The sequence below is a fragment of the Entelurus aequoreus genome, linkage group LG15 (assembly GCF_033978785.1).
Source record: "Entelurus aequoreus isolate RoL-2023_Sb linkage group LG15, RoL_Eaeq_v1.1, whole genome shotgun sequence".
Classification (NCBI taxonomy): domain Eukaryota; kingdom Metazoa; phylum Chordata; class Actinopteri; order Syngnathiformes; family Syngnathidae; genus Entelurus; species Entelurus aequoreus.
The window spans coordinates 48,915,382-48,936,014 of record NC_084745.1 but is presented as its reverse complement, the minus strand read 5'-3'; the positions used below and the strand labels follow the sequence as shown (position 1 = coordinate 48,936,014).

Genomic DNA, 20,633 nt, shown 5'->3' with positions numbered 1-20,633 from the left:
TTCTGTACAAAAAGTGCACTTTAATTTAGTGTTGTTTTGATATGTCATCTTAGTGACATCATGCACAAAAGTGCACTTTATTTGTTTTAAACTATTGTAGTGGTGTTCTGTACAAAAAGTGCACTTTAATTTAGTGTTGTTTTGATATGACATCTTAGTGACATCATGCACAAAAGTGCACTAATAGCTTGTTTTAAAATGTCTCTGACAATCTTGCACTTTGTTTTGAAATGACATGAATGTTTGTGCCACTGCTTAATAACTGTTTAATAAATACGATTTTGGTAAATTGACGTAGTTGTGATTTCCCTCTCTGCATGAAAGTTTAAAATGAGCATATATTAATGCAGTATGAAGAAGAATGTTTTAATGTAGACACATAAAATCATCATACTGCGGTGATTATATGCATCAAGTGTTCATTCAAGGCTAAGGCAAAATATGGAGATATATATCGTGTATCGTGACATGGCCTAAAAATATCGAGATATTAATAAAAGGCCATATCGCCCAGCCCTAGTAAGAATACTATCTGATGAATAAACACACGGGCTTTCAGTCCTTAAAGGGTGGTTTTGATTCCCTTGATGAAGTGCTGCCAATGGTGTCTAAAACGCTGGCTCCACACTCAACTGTTTCAAAAGCAGTGAGGACACTAATGTGTTGAGGCTGAAACCAATAGTGCACAATAATGGTATGTTCTCTACAGTGGACAATTGTTGTGTCTTTAGTTAGATTTACAGTACAGGCCAAAAGTTTGGACACACCTTCTCATTCAATGCGTTTTCTTTATTTTCATGACTATTTACATTGTAGATTGTCACTGAAGGCATCAAAACTATGAATGAACACATGTGGAGTTATGTACTTAACAGAAAAAAGGTGAAATAACTGAAAACATGTTTTATATTCTAGTTTCTTCAAAATAGTCACCCTTTTCTCGGATTACTTTTTCGCACACTATTGGCATTCTCTCGATAAAAGGCAGTCACCTGAAATGGTTTTCACTTCACAGGTGTGCTTGAGGCTCATCGAGAGAATGCCAAGAGTGTGCAAAGTATGTCAGAAATGTCCAATGCGGAAGACACTTGAACCCTTCTTTTTTCTCTTGAGATAAAGAATTTTAATGCATTTTATATTTGTTTACTTACTATGGTATATTATTTATTTATTCACTGTTCTGTTACAGAGAACAAGGAAATGGGATAAAATTGCTATGGTATGAAAAGTGGTAGGGTTAAATAAGCTCAGCTTCTTCCTACTCCTTTTCGGACGTGCTGTAATGAAACAACTGGAAATATGTGATGCATTACATTGCATCGTATGCATGTTCCAAATAAACTGAAACTGAACTGGTTCTCCTAAGATTATACTTCAGCAGAATGGAAATTCATTTACACCCTTTATTCTATGGTCTCTTTGTGCACCTTTTCTTAAATGTATGTTTATCTGTTTTTAACAAGGGCTTTAATCCTACCCACCATACACATTCTGGACTGCTCATATCTTTTTTTAACAAATCCAGCAGGGGATCAAATAATGATTCCCCCCCACTGCACAGTCTATGCACTTTGCTGTAAATACAGGGTGATTAAAAAAAGAATACGCCAAAATTATCACTCGATATTTCAATAATGAAAAACAATAGAAAACCTAGCTTGAACCCAGTGGCGGGCCGTGCGTTTCCCACCTAGGCCTTCAGTGATGTCCGACTTCAATGATTACCTCTCAAAATCCCATAATTGATGTCACCACATGACCATTGCTGGAGAAATACTATACAGGAACATTTAAGCACCACTGGGAATAGAATCACCTCAACAGTGTACAAAACGGGCACATTTAGAAATCAATTAACCCGCATCAGCAATTAAAACATATCTTATGTGGTACAGTCAAAATTTAAAATTGCAAAAAACGTATTAAAAGTGAAAAAAAATAATATTTGAACTCATAATTTGTAGCACAAATTCGGATGAGTCAAGTGGAAATGGCGAGCATTTCCCCATTTCACCGCCAGAACAGCTGAGCTAGCTTCTGGGGTAAAGTTGAGGTACCACTGTATCATTAAAACCTGAAATTATCTTGGGAAATTGGAAATTGATGAAAATGATCTGCTGGTAAAGCAAGGGCAGTAAATACAAATGGTATATATTGAAGATCAAGTATTCCAATGGAGGATCTACCTGGCCAAGAATGACGGACATAAATAATGCCCCAAAAAGGTAATTTGTCATCTAAAACATAATTCCAAACATGGTGTCAGGAAAAGGCAACTCAGCGATCATCAGCAAGGACTTCTCCGCATATAAGAAGCAGGTGAGGTAACTAAAGCAGTGGCAGCAAACAAAGATAATTATGATAATTACCTCACCTGCTTCTTATATGCGGAGAAGTCCTTGCTGATGATCGCCGAGTTGCCTTTTCCTGACACCATGTTTGGAATGATATTTTCAGATGACAAATGACCTTTTTGGGGGATTATTTATGTCCGTCATTCTTGGCCAGGTAGATCCTCCATTGGAATATTTCAAGCATTTTCCAATTGTTTTCAAATTCCTGCTGTTGCTAACATCATGAGCAGTGTTGGCGATAACACACTTTTTGTGTCTTTTTATGCATTGAAATCAGAAAGGACGCAAAATTCCAGAAGGACGCAGATTTTTGTTTATTTATTGTTTTTACCGATTATCGCTTTCCGCCGGTGTTTTGTTTTGTTTATATTTGCAGAGTCAAATGATTAATTATTGGTTGACTTCAAAGTAATGCACTTTGCGGTACAATTTCTTAAATTTTCATTCGCCGAAAGTCTTATCGATCATAAATACTGCATTTCCGGTATTAGGACTCCCGCTTGTTATTGTTTTCGTCATGGCGAGGCTTCAACGAAAAGTGGCTTCAGGAGCCACTTTTCAGCAAATGGCTCACTTATGACGATGGAAAAATGTTTTGCACACCATGTAAACGGGCTAAGACGATGATGCTGTGTTCCAAATTTAAATTATTTACTGAACTTTAAAGGCCTACTGAAATGAATTTTTTTTATTTAAACGGGGATAGCAGATCTATTCTATGTGTCATACTTGATCATTTCGCGATATTGCCATATTTTTGCTGAAAGGATTTAGTAGAGAACAACGACGATAAAGATTGCAACTTTTGGTATCTGATAAAAAAAAGGCTTGCCCCTACCGGAAGTAGCGTGACGTAGTCAGTTGAACATATACGCAAAGTTCCCTATTGTTTACAATGATGGCCGCATGAAGTGAGAGAGATTCGGACCGAGAAAGCGACAATTTCCCCATTAATTTGAGCGAGGATGAAAGATTTGTGGATGAGTAAAGTGCAAGTGAAGGACTAGTGGGGAGTTGAAGCTATTCAGATAGGGAAGATGCTGTGAGAGCCGGGGGTGACCTGATATTCAGCTGGGAATGACTACAACAGTAAATAAACACAAGACATATATATACTCTATTAGTCACAACACAACCAGGCTTATATTTAATATGCCACAAATTAATCCTGCATAAAAACACCTGCGTGTTTGTTATGCTAGCTCCTAGCTCCTCTGCTAGCTCCTAGCTCCATAGAACACGCCAATACAATTCAAACACCTGATCAACACACACAATCACTCAGCCCAAAAGACCGTTCACCTAACCCAAGGTTCATAAAGCTTATATATTTTTAAAAAGTTACGTACATACGCAAAAAAAAGTTGCGCACATACGGTCAAGCGATCAAATGTTTAGAAGCCAAAGCTGCATACTCACAGTAGCACGTCTGCGTCTTTGTCATCCAAATCAAAGTAATCCTGGTAAGAGTCTGTGTTGTCCCAGTTCTCTACAGGCGTCTGTGTATCGAAGTCAAAAGTCCTCCTGGTTAGAGTCTCTGTTATCCGAGTTCTTCCATCTTGACTGCATCTTCCGGGAATGTAAACAAAGAAGCGCCGGCTGTGTACTGTTGTGGCTGACTACGTTCGAAAAATACGTCCATTTCGCACCGACAACTTTCTTCTTTGCTTGCTCAGCTTCCTTCTCCATAATGCAATGAACATGATTGCAACAGATTCACGAAAACAGATGTCCAGAATACTGTGGAATTATGAAATGAAAACAGAGCTTTTTCGTATTGGCTTCAATGTGGAAGGCATACCCGTGTTCGCCGGTCTACGTCACGCGCATACGTCATCCTCAGAGGCGTTTCGAACCGGAAGTTTAGCGGCAAATTTAAAATGTCACTTTATAAGTTAACCCGGCCGTATTGTCATGTGTTATAATGTTAAGATTTCATCATTGATATATAAACTATCAGACTGCGTGGTCGGTAGTAGTGGCTTTCAGTAGGCCTTTAAATTATTTACTGAACTTGTGTGAGCTTATGGCTTTGCACTTATATATATATATATATATATATATATATATATATATATATATATATATATATATATATATATATATATATATATATATATATATATATATATATATATTTTGCATTGTATTTTAGTTACTTTATTGAGTTTACAACCCCCTGGCGCTGATTTGTACTGTTTTTGTACTTATTTTGATTATTATTATTTCTCGATTGTTTGTAAATGTTGCAGTTTATAAATAAAGGTTTATAAAATTAATTTTTTTTTAAAAAGAATTAAAAAAAATAAAAAAAAACATTAAAAAAAAAAGGTAACGGGCTAAGAAAAAGAACACCTTTACGACCGGGTGCACTGATTTTCAAAGATCCAGCCTCACCAGGCACCAAGAAGCACCCTCCAATTTGGGTCCCTACAGTTCCGCTCTTTGGTCGGAATGACAAGGCCGTCGGTTTGTTACAACTCTTTATTTATGTTTTCCACAAAGCCAAGCGGACATCCACCATGCTATTAACACTCCTGAACATGCTAGCGCTCCCTCTCCTAACTTGCACACTCACTTACACACATTCACTACCATGAATTGATTAACGTGGACCCCAACTTAAAGGCCTACTGAAATGAATTTTTTTTATTTAAACGGGGATAGCAGATCTATTCTATGTGTCATACTTGATCATTTCGCGATATTGCCATATTTTTGCTGAAAGGATTTAGTATAGAACAACGACGATAAAGATTGCAACTTTTGGTATCTGATAAAAAAAAGGCTTGCACCTACCGGAAGTAGCGTGACGTAGTCAGTTGAACATATACGCAAAGTTCCCTATTGTTTACAATGATGGCCGCATGAAGTGAGAGAGATTCGGACCGAGAAAGCGACAATTTCCCCATTAATTTGAGCGAGGATGAAAGATTTGTGGATGAGTAAAGTGCAAGTGAAGGACTAGTGGGGAGTTGAAGCTATTCAGATAGGGAAGATGCTGTGAGAGGCGTGTGGGACCTGATATTCAGCTGGGAATGACTACAACAGTAAATAAACACAAGACATATATATACTCTATTAGCCACAACACAACCAGGCTTATATTTAATATGCCACAAATTAATCCTGCATAAAAACACCTGCGTGTTTGTTATGCTAGCTCCTAGCTCCTCTGCTAGCTCCTAGCTCCATAGAACACGCCAATACAATTCAAACACCTGATCAACACACACAATCACTCAGCCCAAAAGACCGTTTACCTAACCCAAGGTTCATAAAGCTTATATATTTTTAAAAAGTTACGTACGTGACGCGCACATACGGTCAAGTTATCGAATGTTTAGCAGCCAAGGCTGCATACTCACGGTACCTGATATTCAGCTGGGAATGACTACAACAGTAAATAAACACAAGACATATATATACTCTATTAGCCACAACACAACCAGGCTTATATTTAATATGCCACAAATTAATCCTGCATAATAACACCTGCGTGTTTGTTATGCTAGCTCCTAGCTCCTCTGCTAGCTCCTAGCTCCATAGAACACGCCAATACAATTCAAACACTTGATCAAAACACACAATCACTCAGCCCAAAAGACCGTTCACCTAACCCAAGGTTCATAAAGCTTATATATTTTTAAAAAGTTACGTACGTGACGCGCACGTACGGTACGGTACGTGTTATGCTAGCTCCTAGCTCCTCTGCTAGCTCCTAGCTCCATAGAACACGCCAATACAATTCAAACACATGATCAACACACACAATCACTCAGCCCAAAAGACCGTTCACCTAACCCAAGGTTCATAAAGCTTATATATTTTAAAAAAGTTACGTACATACGCAAAAAAAAGCCAAAGCTGCATACTCACAGTAGCACGTCTGCGTCTTTGTCATCCAAATCAAAGTAATCCTGGTAAGAGTCTGTGTTGTCCCAGTTCTCTACAGGCGTCTGTGTATCCAAATCAAAAGTCCTCCTGGTTAGAGTCTCTGTTATCCGAGTTCTTCCATCTTGACTGCATCTTTCGGGAATGTAAACAAAGAAGCGCCGGCTGTGTACTGTTGTGGCTGACTACGTTCGAAAAATACGTCCATTTCGCACTGACAACTTTCTTCTTTGCTTGCTCGGCTTCCTTCTCCATAATGCAATGAACATGATTGAAACAGATTCACGAACACAGATGTCCAGAATACTGTGGAATTATGAAATGAAAACAGAGCTTTTTCGTATCGGCTTCAATGTGGAAGGCATACCCGTGTTCGTCGGGCTACGTCACACGCATACGTCACACGCAGAGGCGTTTCGAACCGGAAGTTTAGCGGCAAATTTAAAATGTCACTTTATAAGTTAACCCGGCCGTATTGGCATGTGTTATAATGTTAAGATTTCATCATTGATATATAAACTATCAGACTGCGTGGTCGGTAGTAGTGGGTTTCAGTAGGCCTTTAAATAAGTTGAAAAACTTATTGGGGTGTTACCATTTAGTGGTCAATTGTACGGAATATGTACTGTACTGTGCAATCTACTAATAAAAGTTTCAATCAATCAAAAAAACTCACCCCCACACACCGCCATTCTTAAAGGGGAACACACAGCTTATGGCCATCACCAAGCCAGACATGAAATGCTAGAGGCATTAAGTGCCACTGCATTAAATGACATTGAAACTAACTTGCCAAATTCTAAGTTTGTTGGCACTACTTGCCATGAAAGTGTAGATGTAGCGGTTTTTAAAGGACTGATGATCGACATACAGGTGAGAATAATCAATGAAATGTGTCATATGTATGTATGCCCTGGCACACCATTATCATCATTTCATAACCGAAGCAAAAAACTTTTTACACTTTTATACTGAAATAAATACACCTACAACTTATTATACCGGCAGCGGTAAAGTTTAGATCCATGAAGGAAAGAAGAAAGTGAATGAATGTTTATAACTGAATACATTTACATATGCATAGAAGTTATTATTATTATTTTTTTTTTTAATGAATTAAAAAGTAACGTTTATGACAACCTTTTTCCAAAACACAATATAGAATGTGAGATATAACAGGATAATGCATACATTTATCATTTGTTTTCAAAACGCTTACAAAAAAGTGAGACCCCAAAAATGTACTGTGGGACCCCATTTAGAAGATTCCTAGCGCCAACACTGATGAGAACAATTGCTGGTGCTTTGTTTAGCTTAAACTATCCCTACCTTCTATCTCTTGTCAGAATGAGAAGATACTTACGGACTTCCCAGGCCGGAGTAGACCCACTTGGTTTTACCGATGCCCTGGTAGTCTGAAGCCACGTAGTACAAACAAGCGTTGATGTGGAGCATAAAGAGGAGGTAGCCGATGGTGCGAATCACTCTAAGAGCAGAGTGAAGAAGGTTGGTTGACGGCGTCATGAACAATAAACAATACAGTGGAACAGACAAAGGTGAATGCCAAAAAAAGGACAACAAATTTACAACAATTTGTCTCAACAAAAGAAATATAACCTCGGAGAAAATTTTAATTTAAAGCATTACCCCGCCTTCCGCCCATGTGCAGCTGGGATAGGCTCCAGCAACCCCCGCGACGCCATAAGGGACAAGTGGTAGAAAAATGGATGGATGGATGGATACACCAGGGGGCCACATGGCAGTTATGTCTGGCCTCAGAGGGCCACTTGTAACAGTGAATAATATATACATTTTAAATTGATTCATTACACAATTATTTATTTTTATGTATTTTTACGTACACTGTAAGAAAAATATGTCGATTTTAGAGTAAAGTTTAGCTGCCGAAATTTTACCATAAAATGTACAATGTTTTTTACCATGTATACTGTAAATGTAAATGGAAAACAGTACCACTGTTTTACAGTAAAATCTATGGTCGTTGTTTCTATGGTGTAATACTGTGAATGGAAAAACAATTACAAATTGTTTTGGTTTTGTTACATATCTTTGTTACATACACATCTGTTACTTGGGATTTGTTATATATTGTATATACAATATGTAAATATTACGTATATGTTATCTTTTATATTGCTACTATGGTACATTTTTTGTCTACTTTATGCCTGCATTATCCTTTCCATCCTTACCCTTTCCATCCTTTGTAACTGAGCTACTGTGTGGAACAATTTCCCTAGTGGATCAATAAAGTTTGTGTAAGTCTAAGAAAATTCTGGCAACTGAGTTACCAGTTTTTTTTACAGAAAAATAATTTTTACATTGTACAATTTGATGGATATGTTGCTTCAACATTAAAAGTTAAAGTTAAAGTACCAATGATTGTCACACACACACTAGGTGTGGCGAAATTATTCTCTGCATTTGACCCATCACCCTTGATCACCCCCTGGGAGGTGAGGGGAGCAGTGAGCAGCAGCGGTGGCCGCGCACAGAAAGGATTTTGGTGATTTAACCCCTAATTCCAACCCTTGATGCTGAGTGCCAAGCAGACACATTTTTTCTCTCAATATGGCCCTCCGAGTCAAAATATTTGCCCAGCTCTGGACTAGCGTATAAAAGTATCTACAAACACATCAAGAATTGCTGAATTTCCCCCAGGGATCAATAAAGTACTTTCTATTCTATTCTAAGTATTTACATTGAACCCAACAGATGGTAATGTAAATAGACTAAGATATTATATACTTAGGGACAGGAACATTTGAACATATACGCTACCAGTAACTGTGTTAAAAAAAAAAAAAAGATATCAAAATATGCGCCTGTTTGATTTTACATGAATCAGTTCTAGGTAGTACAGAAGGAATACAATACCCACCCCTATATATACATACTATACTATACTTATTTATTTCAGCAATAGCTATAACCCCTTTGTGTTCCTGCTCCAATGTGTGTGTCGACGATTTTGAAAGGGTGAATAACTTATTTGACTTTTCATTTACACATGTATGACAGTTAAAATATCTATTATTACAGCTTACCTCCAGATGTAGGCCTTGGCCATGAGACTTTCCAAGCGGTCGCTGAACTCAAAAAATGTTGCTACCTTGGAAAAAGCTTTCAAAAGTCAACAGCGAAAAAACTGCAAAAAACGCGCAAAAAATTACTACGATACGTACCTTCAGCAAGCGGTTGGCTCTGAAAATGGATTTGAACCCAAACTGGAAGTAGAGCAAGTCGAAGGGTAAGACTGACAAGACATCAACCTGTTGAGAAAACAAATCAAGTTTTGCTTCATCAAATTTAATAAACAAACATTAGGGATGCCACGATTAGTATTTGCCAATTTTCATTAAAAACGGTTTGACGCAATTGCCAATTAAAGGCCTACTGAAAGCCACTACTACCGACCACGCAGTCTGATAGTTTATATATCAATGATGAAATCTTAACATTGCAACACATGTCAATACGGCCGGGTTAACTTATAAAGTGCAATTTTAAATTTCCCGCCACACTTCCGGTTGAAAAAGCCTTCGGAGGATGACGTATGCGCGTTACGTAGCCCGGGGAACAGAGGTATGCCTTCCCCATTGAATACAATACAAAAAAGCTCTGTTTTCATTTCATAATTCCACAGTATTCTGGACATCTGTGTTGGTGAATTTTTTGCAATTTGTTTAATGAACAATGGAGGCTGCAAAGAAGAACGTTGTAGGTGGGATCGGTGTATAGCGGCTGGCTGTAGCAACACAACAAGGACTACTCACTTGGATAGCAGACGCGCTAGCCGATGCTAGCCGCCCACCGCACGGATGATCGGGTGAAGTCCTTTGTCGCGCCGTCGATCGCTGGAACGCAGGTGAGCACGGGTGTTGATGAGCAGAGCAGATGAGGGCTGGCTGGCGTAGGTGGAGCGCTAATGTTTTTATCATAGCTCTGTGAGGTCCGGTTGCTAAGTCAGCCTTAGCGTCGTTAGCAACAGCATTGTTAAGCTTTGCCAGGCTGAGATCTATTAACTGTGTAGTTACATGTACATGGTTTAATAATATTGTTGATCTTCTGTCTATCCTTCCAGTCGGGGATTTATTTATTTTGTTTCTATCTGCATTTGAGACAGATGCTATCACGTTAGCTCATGCTAAAGAGCTTCGTCGATGTATTGTCGTGGAGATAAAAGGCACTTTGAATGTCCATTTCCCGTTCTTGACTCTCATTTTCAAGAGGATATAGTTTCCGAGGTGGTTTAAAATACAAATCCGTGATCCACAATAGAAAAAGGAGAGAGTGTGGAATCCAATGAGTCAGCTTGTACCTAAGTTACGGTCAGAGCGAAAAAAAAAACATGTATTTCACTGCATTCTAGTCCGTCACTCTAACGTTCCTCGTCCACGAATCTTTCATCCTCGCTCAAATTAATGGGGTAATCGTCGCTTTCTCGGTCTGAATAGCTCTAGCTGCGTTGAAAACAATAGGAAAATATGAGGGAGTGAACAACTGACAACGTCACGCTACTTCCGGTAGGGGCAAGTTTTTTTTTTATCAGAGACCAAAAGTTGCAAACTTTATCGACGTTGTTCTATACTATACAGCAAAAATATGGCAATATCGCAAAATGATCAAGTATGACACATGGAATGGATCTGCTATCCCCGTTTAAATAAAAAAAATTCATTTCAGTAGGCCTTTAATGCCTTTTAATATCGATCACAAACGGAGATCCCCAATGGCAGACTATTAAATTTTACTCCCCTGGCTTACATGCAGCTGGCCAGAGGTGGGTAGAGTAGCCAGAAATTGTACTCAAGTAAGAGTACTGTTACTTTAGAGATTTATTACTCAAGTAAAAGTAAGGAGTAGTCACCCAAATATTTACTTGAGTAAAAGTAAAAAGTATGTTGTGAAAAAACTACTCAAGTACTGAGTAACCTGTTCGTTTAATGATGACGGCAACAAATAATGCACAAAAACATAAAAATAGCAATGAGCAAATTCAGAGCCAGGAATATCTCTTAAGCAACTAAAACAATATATATTAAATAATAATACATTATAATAATAAAAATTAAGGCAAATTGAGCCACAATAACTTAACAGCACCATAGGCTCAGTAGGCATTCATTGATTGAAACTTGTATTAGTAGATTGCACAGTACAGTACATATTCCGTACAATTGACCACTAAATGGTAACACCCCAATAAGTTTTTCAATGTTAATCAATTACTTAATAAATGACCAAGTCGAGGTGATCTACCTCATATATACATATACATACACACACATATCATATATATATATATATATACACATATATATATATATATATACATTTATATATACAGTATATAATTTATATTTATTTATTTTGCCTGCATACATACACACACACACACACACACACACACACACACACACACACACACACACACACACACACACACACACACACACACACACACACACATATATATATATATATATACATATACATATATATGTATATATATATACATTTATATATACAGTATATAATTTATATTTATTTATTTTGCCTGTTTTTGTTCACAAGTTAAAGGTGTTTTAATGAATACACATGCATGTTTAACATATAGATTCCTTTCTTTCATGAAGACAAGAATATAAGTTGGTGTATTACCTGATTCTGATGACTTGCATTGATTGGAATCAGACAGTAGTGCTCATAACGTCCACGTTTTCAAATGGAGGAGAAAAAAAGTTATTCCTTTCTGTCTATTACCACATGAAAGTGGTTGGTTTTTGGCATCTTATTTGTCCAGCTTCCATACTCTGTTTTTATACACTTTACAAGAAATACATTGGCGGAAAACTCCGTAGCTTGCTAGCTTGTTTGCGCTGGCTTTCGGAGACTCTTATTTTGTTAGCGCAGGCGCGATGGAGCGGCACTTTTATTGTGAAGACAGGAACTGTGCGGTCAGTCTTTAGGCTTTTGACAGAGGTACGGTTGAAATAAAAAAGTGTCTTTTTTCCTTCACACTTTTGATTGATTGATTGAAACGTTTATTAGTAGATTGCACAGTACAGTACATATTCCGTACAATTGACCACTAAATGGTAACACCCCAATAAGTTTTTCAACTTGTTCAAGTCGGGGTCCACGTGTGACGGTCACATGACCGCCTGGCTCTGTTTGATTGGTCCAACGTCACCAGTGACTGCATCTGATTGGTGAAACGGAGTCAAAGGTCACCAGTGACTGCATCTGATTGGTGAAACGGAGTCAAACGTCACCAGTGACTGCATCTGATTGGTAAAACGGAGTCAAACGTCACCAGTGACTGCATCTGATTGGTGAAACGGAGTCAAAGGTCACCAGTGACTGCATCTGATTGGTGAAACGGAGTCAAAGGTCACCAGTGACTGCATCTGATTGGTGAAACGGAGTCAAACGTCACCAGTGACTGCATCTGATTGGTGAAACGGAGTCAAAGGTCACCAGTGACTGCATCTGATTGGTGAAACGGAGTCAAACGTCACCAGTGACTGCATCTGATTGGTGAAACGGAGTCAAAGGTCACCAGTGACTGCATCTGATTGGTGAAACGGAGTCAAACGTCACCAGTGACTGCATCTGATTGGTAAAACGGAGTCAAACGTCACCAGTGACTGCATCTGATTGGTGAAACGGAGTCAAAGGTCACCAGTGACTGCATCTGATTGGTGAAACGGAGTCAAACGTCACCAGTGACTGCATCTGATTGGTGAAACGGAGTCAAAGGTCACCAGTGACTGCATCTGATTGGTGAAACGGAGTCAAACGTCACCAGTGACTGCATCTGATTGGTGAAACGGAGTCAAAGGTCACCAGTGACTGCATCTGATTGGTGAAACGGAGTCAAACGTCACCAGTGACTGCATCTGATTGGTAAAACGGAGTCAAACGTCACCAGTGACTGCATCTGATTGGTGAAACGGAGTCAAACGTCACCAGTGACTGCATCTGATTGGTGAAACGGAGTCAAACGTCACCAGTGACTGCATCTGATTGGTGAAACGGAGTCAAAGGTCACCAGTGACTGCATCTGATTGGTGAAACGGAGTCAAAGGTCACCAGTGACTGCATCTGATTGGTGAAACGGAGTCAAAGGTCACCAGTGACTGCATCTGATTGGTGAAACGGAGTCAAAGGTCACCAGTGACTGCATCTGATTGGTGAAACGGAGTCAAACGTCACCAGTGACTGCATCTGATTGGTGAAACGGAGTCAAAGGTCACCAGTGACTGCATCTGATTGGTGAAACGGAGTCAAAGGTCACCAGTGACTGCATCTGATTGGTGAAACGGAGTCAAAGGTCACCAGTGACTGCATCTGATTGGTGAAACGGAGTCAAAGGTCACCAGTGACTGCATCTGATTGGTGAAACGGAGTCAAAGGTCACCAGTGACTGCATCTGATTGGTGAAACGGAGTCAAAGGTCACCAGTGACTGCATCTGATTGGTGATACGGAGTCAAACGTCACCAGTGACTGCATCTGATTGGTGAAACGGAGTCAAAGGTCACCAGTGACTGCATCTGATTGGTGAAACGGAGTCAAAGGTCACCAGTGACTGCATCTGATTGGTGAAACGGAGTCAAAGGTCACCAGTGACTGCATCTGATTGGTGATACGGAGTCAAACGTCACCAGTGACTGCATCTGATTGGTGAAACGGAGTCAAAGGTCACCAGTGACTGCATCTGATTGGTGAAACAGAGTCAAAGGTCACCAGTGACTGCATCTGATTGGTGAAACGGAGTCAAACGTCACCAGTGACTGCATCTGATTGGTGAAACGGAGTCAAACGTCACCAGTGACTGCATCTGATTGGTGAAACGGAGTCAAACGTCACCAGTGACTGCATCTGATTGGTGAAACGGAGTCAAACGTCACCAGTGACTGCATCTGATTGGTGAAACGGAGTCAAACGTCACCAGTGACTGCATCTGATTGGTGAAACGGAGTCAAACGTCACCAGTGACTGCATCTGATTGGTGAAACGGAGTCAAACGTCACCAGTGACTGCATCTGATTGGTGAAACGGAGTCAAAGGTCACCAGTGACTGCATCTGATTGGTGAAACGGAGTCAAAGGTCACCAGTGACTGCATCTGATTGGTGAAACGCAGGCATGCGCTAGATCCTGCTTTGAAGGTTTGTCTGACAAACCAAAACAAACAAAGCGTGTAGCGAGCTGAATGTATCTAAATGGAGTGGAGTAAAAGTAGCGTTTCTTCTCTATAAATATACTCAAGTAAAAGTAAAAGTATGTTGCATTAAAACTACTCTTAGAAGTACAATTTATCCCAAAAGTTACTCAATTATAATTGTGTATCTCCATACATGGTGTGGATATGCTCCCCTAAGCTAATAATAATCACCTCCATTACGGAAAATAAACTGCATTTCTATGTAACATTATCACTGGAGGAGGAGGCTAATCATGATACACACTGAGAACAAGACAAGAGTAGACATTCTAATAGCTAAGCTAACCATTAAGCTAGCTTCAAACAACACCAAGAAATAAGTACAGTTTAAGAAGTGCAGATGGAACCACGTTACAGCAGAAAGTAAACAGCTACTAACAGGAAATTAACAAGTGAAGTATATTTGTATAGCGCTTTTCTCTAGAGACTCAAAGCGCTTTACATAGTGGAACCCATTAACTACTTCTTTAAGCTACATTTAAGCCAGTGTGGGTGGCACTGGGAGCAGGTGGGTAAAGTGTCTTGCCCAAGGGCACAACGGCAGGATGAAGAAAGCACGGCCGCTCTACCAACTGAGCCACACCGCCCCAGTGGGTGGTATCAATATATGATCGATACTACAGTGATTAGATGGATATTTTTATTTTCTCTTTTTTTTTATGTTTACAAACTCAGGGAATAATTTACTGGACACAGGACGAATTTGAGGGCAAAAGCCAAAGGATTTAAATGAGTAGTAGATGGTTGTTTTTGTTTAGTTATTGTGTACTACTGATATTGTCATGTCATAAAAGAGAAAAAGAAACTACCGTATTTTTCAGAAAATAAGGCGCACTTAAAATCCTTTCATTTTCTCAAAACTCGACAGTGCGCCTTATAACCCGGTGCGCCTAATGTACAGAATAATTTTGGTTGTGCTTACTGACCTCAAAGTTATTTTATTTGGTACATGGGGTAATGATAAGTGTGACCAGTAGATGGCAGTCACACATAAGAGATACGTGTAGACTGCAATATGACTCAAGTAAACAACACCAACATTTTATATGTTCCATTGAAAATATAGAACATTACACACGGCACTCAAAAATCTATCAAAATGTTTTAGTACGACTTTGGTAAGCTATGAAGCCACACCGCTTGATGGATTGTACTGTGCTTCAACATACCAGTATTATTATGGTGTGTGTATAAGGTAAGACATTATCTGGCGTTTTGTTTCACAATATTATGCAAAAGCAACTTTTCTTCATTTCTGGTACCTGCTGATCTGTATTTGGGATCTGCATAAGTCCTGAAAATTTGCGCGCATCCGTCAGTGCCGACAACGTAGTCGATAAGCTTCTTCTTTTTCTCTATCTTCTTGTTATGGGACATTCATCCTCCGCTGTTGCCATTTCTAATATAAAGTAGTGTAAAGTTCTTACTTATACCTGTCAGTAAACTCACCATGAAAGCACTAAAACATACCGGTGTAGTGAGTTTACAATATTCACCCAAGGAGCTTTAGTTATTAGAGAGTTCCAGTGGGACGGTTTTTCACGGGACACATTTCTGGTGTTGTTATTGTACTATTGAGCCACGGATGAGGAGATGCTGCTCCGTTATTGATTGAGGTAAAGTCTGAATGTCATTAAAACAGTTAGCGCCATCTTTTGACACTTCTTTCACTCCCGTCCTTGCACGCTACACCGCTACAACAAAGATGACGGGGAGAAGACGCTGCCGAAGGTGAGCCATGTCAATCAATCAATCAAAGTTTACTTATATAGCCATAAATCACGAGTGTCTCAAAGGGCTGCACAAGCCACAACGACAGATCCCACATCAGGGCAAGAAAAAACTCAACCCAATGGGATGACAATGAGAACCCCCGACCCCCCGGGCGACCGGTGCAATGGACGTCGAGTGGATCCAGAAATAAGACGTAAATAAGACCGCCCACAAAATGGCGAATCCTGAAGCAACTGTCAAAAAGCGGCTTCAAGATGATCTGAAAAACATTATCTATGCAACATTTTGACCAAAGAACCATCATTACATGTTATGTAGACCACCTACCAAGTCTTTTACATTTAGAAAAAAAAAAAAAAAGACTTCTTTAATGCGCCTATAGTATGAAAATAGACCTGAATAGACCCGCTCATCGGCAGTGCACCCTATAATCTGGTGCGCCCTATGGTCCGGAAAATACGGTAGTTTAAATAATGTGTTGATATTGTTCAACTGGCTACAGATTTCACCTTAAATAAAGGGAAAATGTACAGGTACTACATGTGATCGATATCAGCTAATCTCGGCAGCATAAAACCATAAATATAACCATAAATACCATAAATCTCTCGGTTTCTCTGTAGTTCGTCTTTGTCATTGCTCTGTCTTTCTAAAAAACAAAGAAAGGAACAAACAAATCAATATTTTGGCAAGCAGGTTGCTGCAAGAGTGAAAGTTGAAGACTTGCAATGATGTCTCCCGCTTTGACAAACTGCTTGCGGGGCTGGAAGAGGATGCTGTCTGCCAGGTAAATCAGGTCCGCCAGCGTGTCCAGGGCCAACCAGTAAGGGATGGTGCTCTCGGTGTGGTAGGGGAAACACATGCGGACAGTGATGAACCAGGTGTTGTAGTTGAAGGCGAGCGTCACTAAGCTCAGCCAGGCGATGTAGCGACGGTCTAAGAGCAGGTGAAAAAAAAAGGTGAGGAACTGGATGGTGACAGTGATGTCCCTTCAAATGATTACCTGTAAAAGGATCCATCGTGGTGCCAAGTGGAGAATCCATACAGTCCTCCAAGGGCTTTAAAAAGACATCCACAATAGTCCACATTTTCTCCTTTAAGACGACTGTCAGGTCTTTCTTCTCCTCTTTCACATCTTTTTCCTCCAATTTCTTTTTCTCCTCCTCGTCCTTCTTCTTCTGCTCATTCTCCTTCTTTTTCTTCTCCTGCTCCTCTTTCTTCTTCTGTTCAGCCTCTTCCTTTTTTATCCGCTCTTCCTCTGCTTCCCTTTTCCTGTCTTCGAGAACTTGAGCGTAGTGGTCTTTATGCAACAGCGGTGCTGAAAAAGATCGTAGTAGTAGCAGTACACGATATTAGGGTTTCTTTATTACCGCCACACTTTGAAAATAAGGTTGTTGTTTTTATTTACTTGAAAACAAATTAAAACAATTAATGTATTGCAGCCCTCAGAAGAAATCACAAAGTCTGACGCTATTTTTAACTTTTATTACCAATCTTACGATAACAAACGGCACAATTCCAACAGATTTTTCGTCTCTGCGCTTCCCCCGACACACAACAACACTTCCTTATTCTCTGCCAACCACCTTTCAGGCACGGACGGTGTGTTTGGGAACATGGGAAAAAAATTACATAAAAATCAAGCCACCCCAACGTAAAACATTAACACCAGCTGGTCGTTACAGTACGAATGATAAAGCCTATTATTTGCGCAGTATTGTCTAGTGATGTACCAAAAACTTGACCACCAAAAAAAGACTTTGAAAAGCAAAATCTACGCTACCAAAACCGGGTGTAAACAAAACACACACCATTGTCTGGAGCGTTGTCAGCATGTCTGTGATGTGGACTTAATTTGAATATATCGCAATTATACCCGCGGACAGCTATCTACAAAATGTGTAAAGATTGAGAGGACAGTGGCGGCTTTTAAAAAGAGAAAGTCCAACTGGAGCAAAAGCGGCAAGCAAGTGTGACGTCATGCTTGCTGCAGCTCGTCAAGGACATTGAGGGACAGAAGTAAAGAGTCTCTAAACACAAGTACATGTTATAACAACACCAGAAGAAAATGCTTGATTTGTTGCTAGTTGTTTTTAATTAAAAAAAAAAAAAAAAGTCATTAAAAGTCTGTAAGCACTTGAAAAAATCTCAACAAAGTACATTGTACAAAAAGCAGCAACAATTGAAAATATGGCAAAAAAATAAAAAAAAACATGTTAATACCAATTAATAATAGATATTTTTAATGTATATATACATTTTTTTAGCCTTTATAGAAAATCATGCAATTTACTGGGCAAATATTTTGACTCGGGGGGCCATATAGAGAGAAAAAAAGTGTTTGGGGGGGGCCAACGTGTATGTGTGTATAAGTTATATATACACATTTAGCTGTAAAAATCTGTTATTGGGTCCCTTATTTTCAGGAACACTAACACCAAAAGTCACAATGTCCGATAGAGTTCTAAAAACGTTATGGTAGACCACCTTAAAAAAAACGAATGGAATTTTACAGTTTTTTACCGAATGGGACACCCAAAATGAACATTAAAGGCCTACTGAAATGAATTTTTTTTATTTAAACGGGGATAGCAGATCCATTCTATGTGTCATACTTGATCATTTCGCGATATTGCCATATTTTTGCTGAAAGGAATTAGTAGAGAACAACTACGATAAAGTTCGCAACTTTTGGTCGCTGATAAAAAAAAGCCTTGCCTATACCGGAAGTAGCGTGACGTCACAGGAGGAAGGACTCCTCACATTTTCCCATTGTTTACAATGCAGCGAGAGAAATTCGGACCGAGAAAGCGAGGATTACCCCATTAATTTGAGCGAGGATGAAAGATTCGTGGATGAGGAACGTGAGAGTGAAGGACTACAGCGCAGTGCAGGAAGTATCTTTTTTCGCTCTGACCGTAACTTAGGTACAAGGGTTCATTGGATTCCACACTTTCTCCTTTTTCTATTGTGGATCACAGATTTGTATTTTAAACCACCTCGGATACTATATCCTCTTGAAAATGACAGTCGAATGGACATTCCCAGTGACTTTTATCTCCACGACAATACATCGGCGAAGCTCTTTAGCTACTGAGCTAACGTGATAGCATCGGGCTCAAATGCAGACAGAAACAAAATAAATAAACCCCTGACTGGAAGGATAGACAGAAGATCAACAATACTATTAAACCATGGACATGTAAATACACGGTTAATAATTTCCAGCTTGGCGAAGCTTAACAATGCTGTTGCTAACGACGCCATTGAAGCTAACTTAGCTACGGGACGGTGGCGGGCGTTGTAGCTTTTGACGACACCCCGGCCGCCATCAGACTCGGCAAGAAACATATATTTCCCCAAAGTTACGTACGTGACATGCACATAGCGACACGCACGTACAGGCAAGCGATCAAATATTTGGAAGCCAAAGCTGTACTCACGGTAGCGCGTCTGCTATCCAAGTCAAAGTTCTCCTGGTTGTGTTGCTGTAGTCCGCCGCTAATACACCGATCCCACCTACAGCTTTCTTCTTTGCAGTCTCCATTGTTCATTAAACAAATTGCAAAAGATTCACCAACACAGATGTCCAGAATACTGTGGAATTTTGAGATGAAAACAGAGCTTTTTGTATTGGATTCAAAGGGTCCGAATACTTCCGTACCAACCATTGACGTCACGCGCATACGTCATCATACATAAACGTTTTCAACCGGAAGTGTGGCGGGAAATTTAAAATTGCACTTTATAAGTTAACCCGGCCGTATTGGCATGTGTTGCAATGTTAAGATTTCATCATTGATATATAAACTATCAGACTACGTGGTCGGTAGTAGTGGCTTTCAGTAGGCCTTTAAAATAAAGAAAGTGGGATTTACAATATTAACTATGAACAATAAAACACTGAATATTAACAACATATGAACGTCGCTCCTCTTTTACTTCTCAGACCAGCTCCTCGATGGACATCTTTTACAATCTAGCAAAACACAACAAAAATGTAACAAACAGCAAAATATGAATGCAAAGTGTAAAACACACCTGCAATATGATATATTATCACGTAAAAATGTGCTTCCGCATCTGTTTCTGACACATGCGTTCGGGGCTGGCTGCTCTGAAAACAAACCCTGCCCACTCTGCTTTGTTCCTGGTCTGAGCTGCTGTGAGGTAGATTACCCTAATAACTCGTATAACACTCAAAAGTGCAGATTTCAACCATTGAAATACATTCTATAGTTCAAGACTTACGGTCATTTAAAAACAGCACTGCACATCATAATGGCGGATACAGTTTTGATGTTAAAGGTCTAAAAAAATTATGTAGAACGTCCGGTTGGCCGGATTGAAAATCATAACGGACCGCATGTGGCCCGCGGGCCGTATTTTGACCAGG

General features: G+C 39.5%; 1 protein-coding gene across 6 annotated transcripts in view; it reads right to left on the bottom strand.

Annotated features, from left to right (window-relative positions):
- LOC133630222 (cyclic nucleotide-gated cation channel beta-3-like) overlaps positions 1-20,633 on the bottom strand; it is a 254,894-nt gene that overhangs the window by 11,575 nt on the left and 222,686 nt on the right. For all 6 annotated transcript variants that reach the window (XM_062021681.1, XM_062021685.1, XM_062021680.1 and 3 more), the window contains 6 exons: positions 17,241-17,555; positions 16,961-17,173; positions 16,836-16,882; positions 9,455-9,541; positions 9,317-9,381; positions 7,612-7,734 (listed from right to left, as the gene is read on the bottom strand). In XM_062021681.1, the coding sequence (XP_061877665.1) occupies positions 7,612-7,734; positions 9,317-9,381; positions 9,455-9,541; positions 16,836-16,882; positions 16,961-17,173; positions 17,241-17,555 (850 nt within the window). The remainder of the gene's footprint in view (positions 1-7,611; positions 7,735-9,316; positions 9,382-9,454; positions 9,542-16,835; positions 16,883-16,960; positions 17,174-17,240; positions 17,556-20,633) is intronic.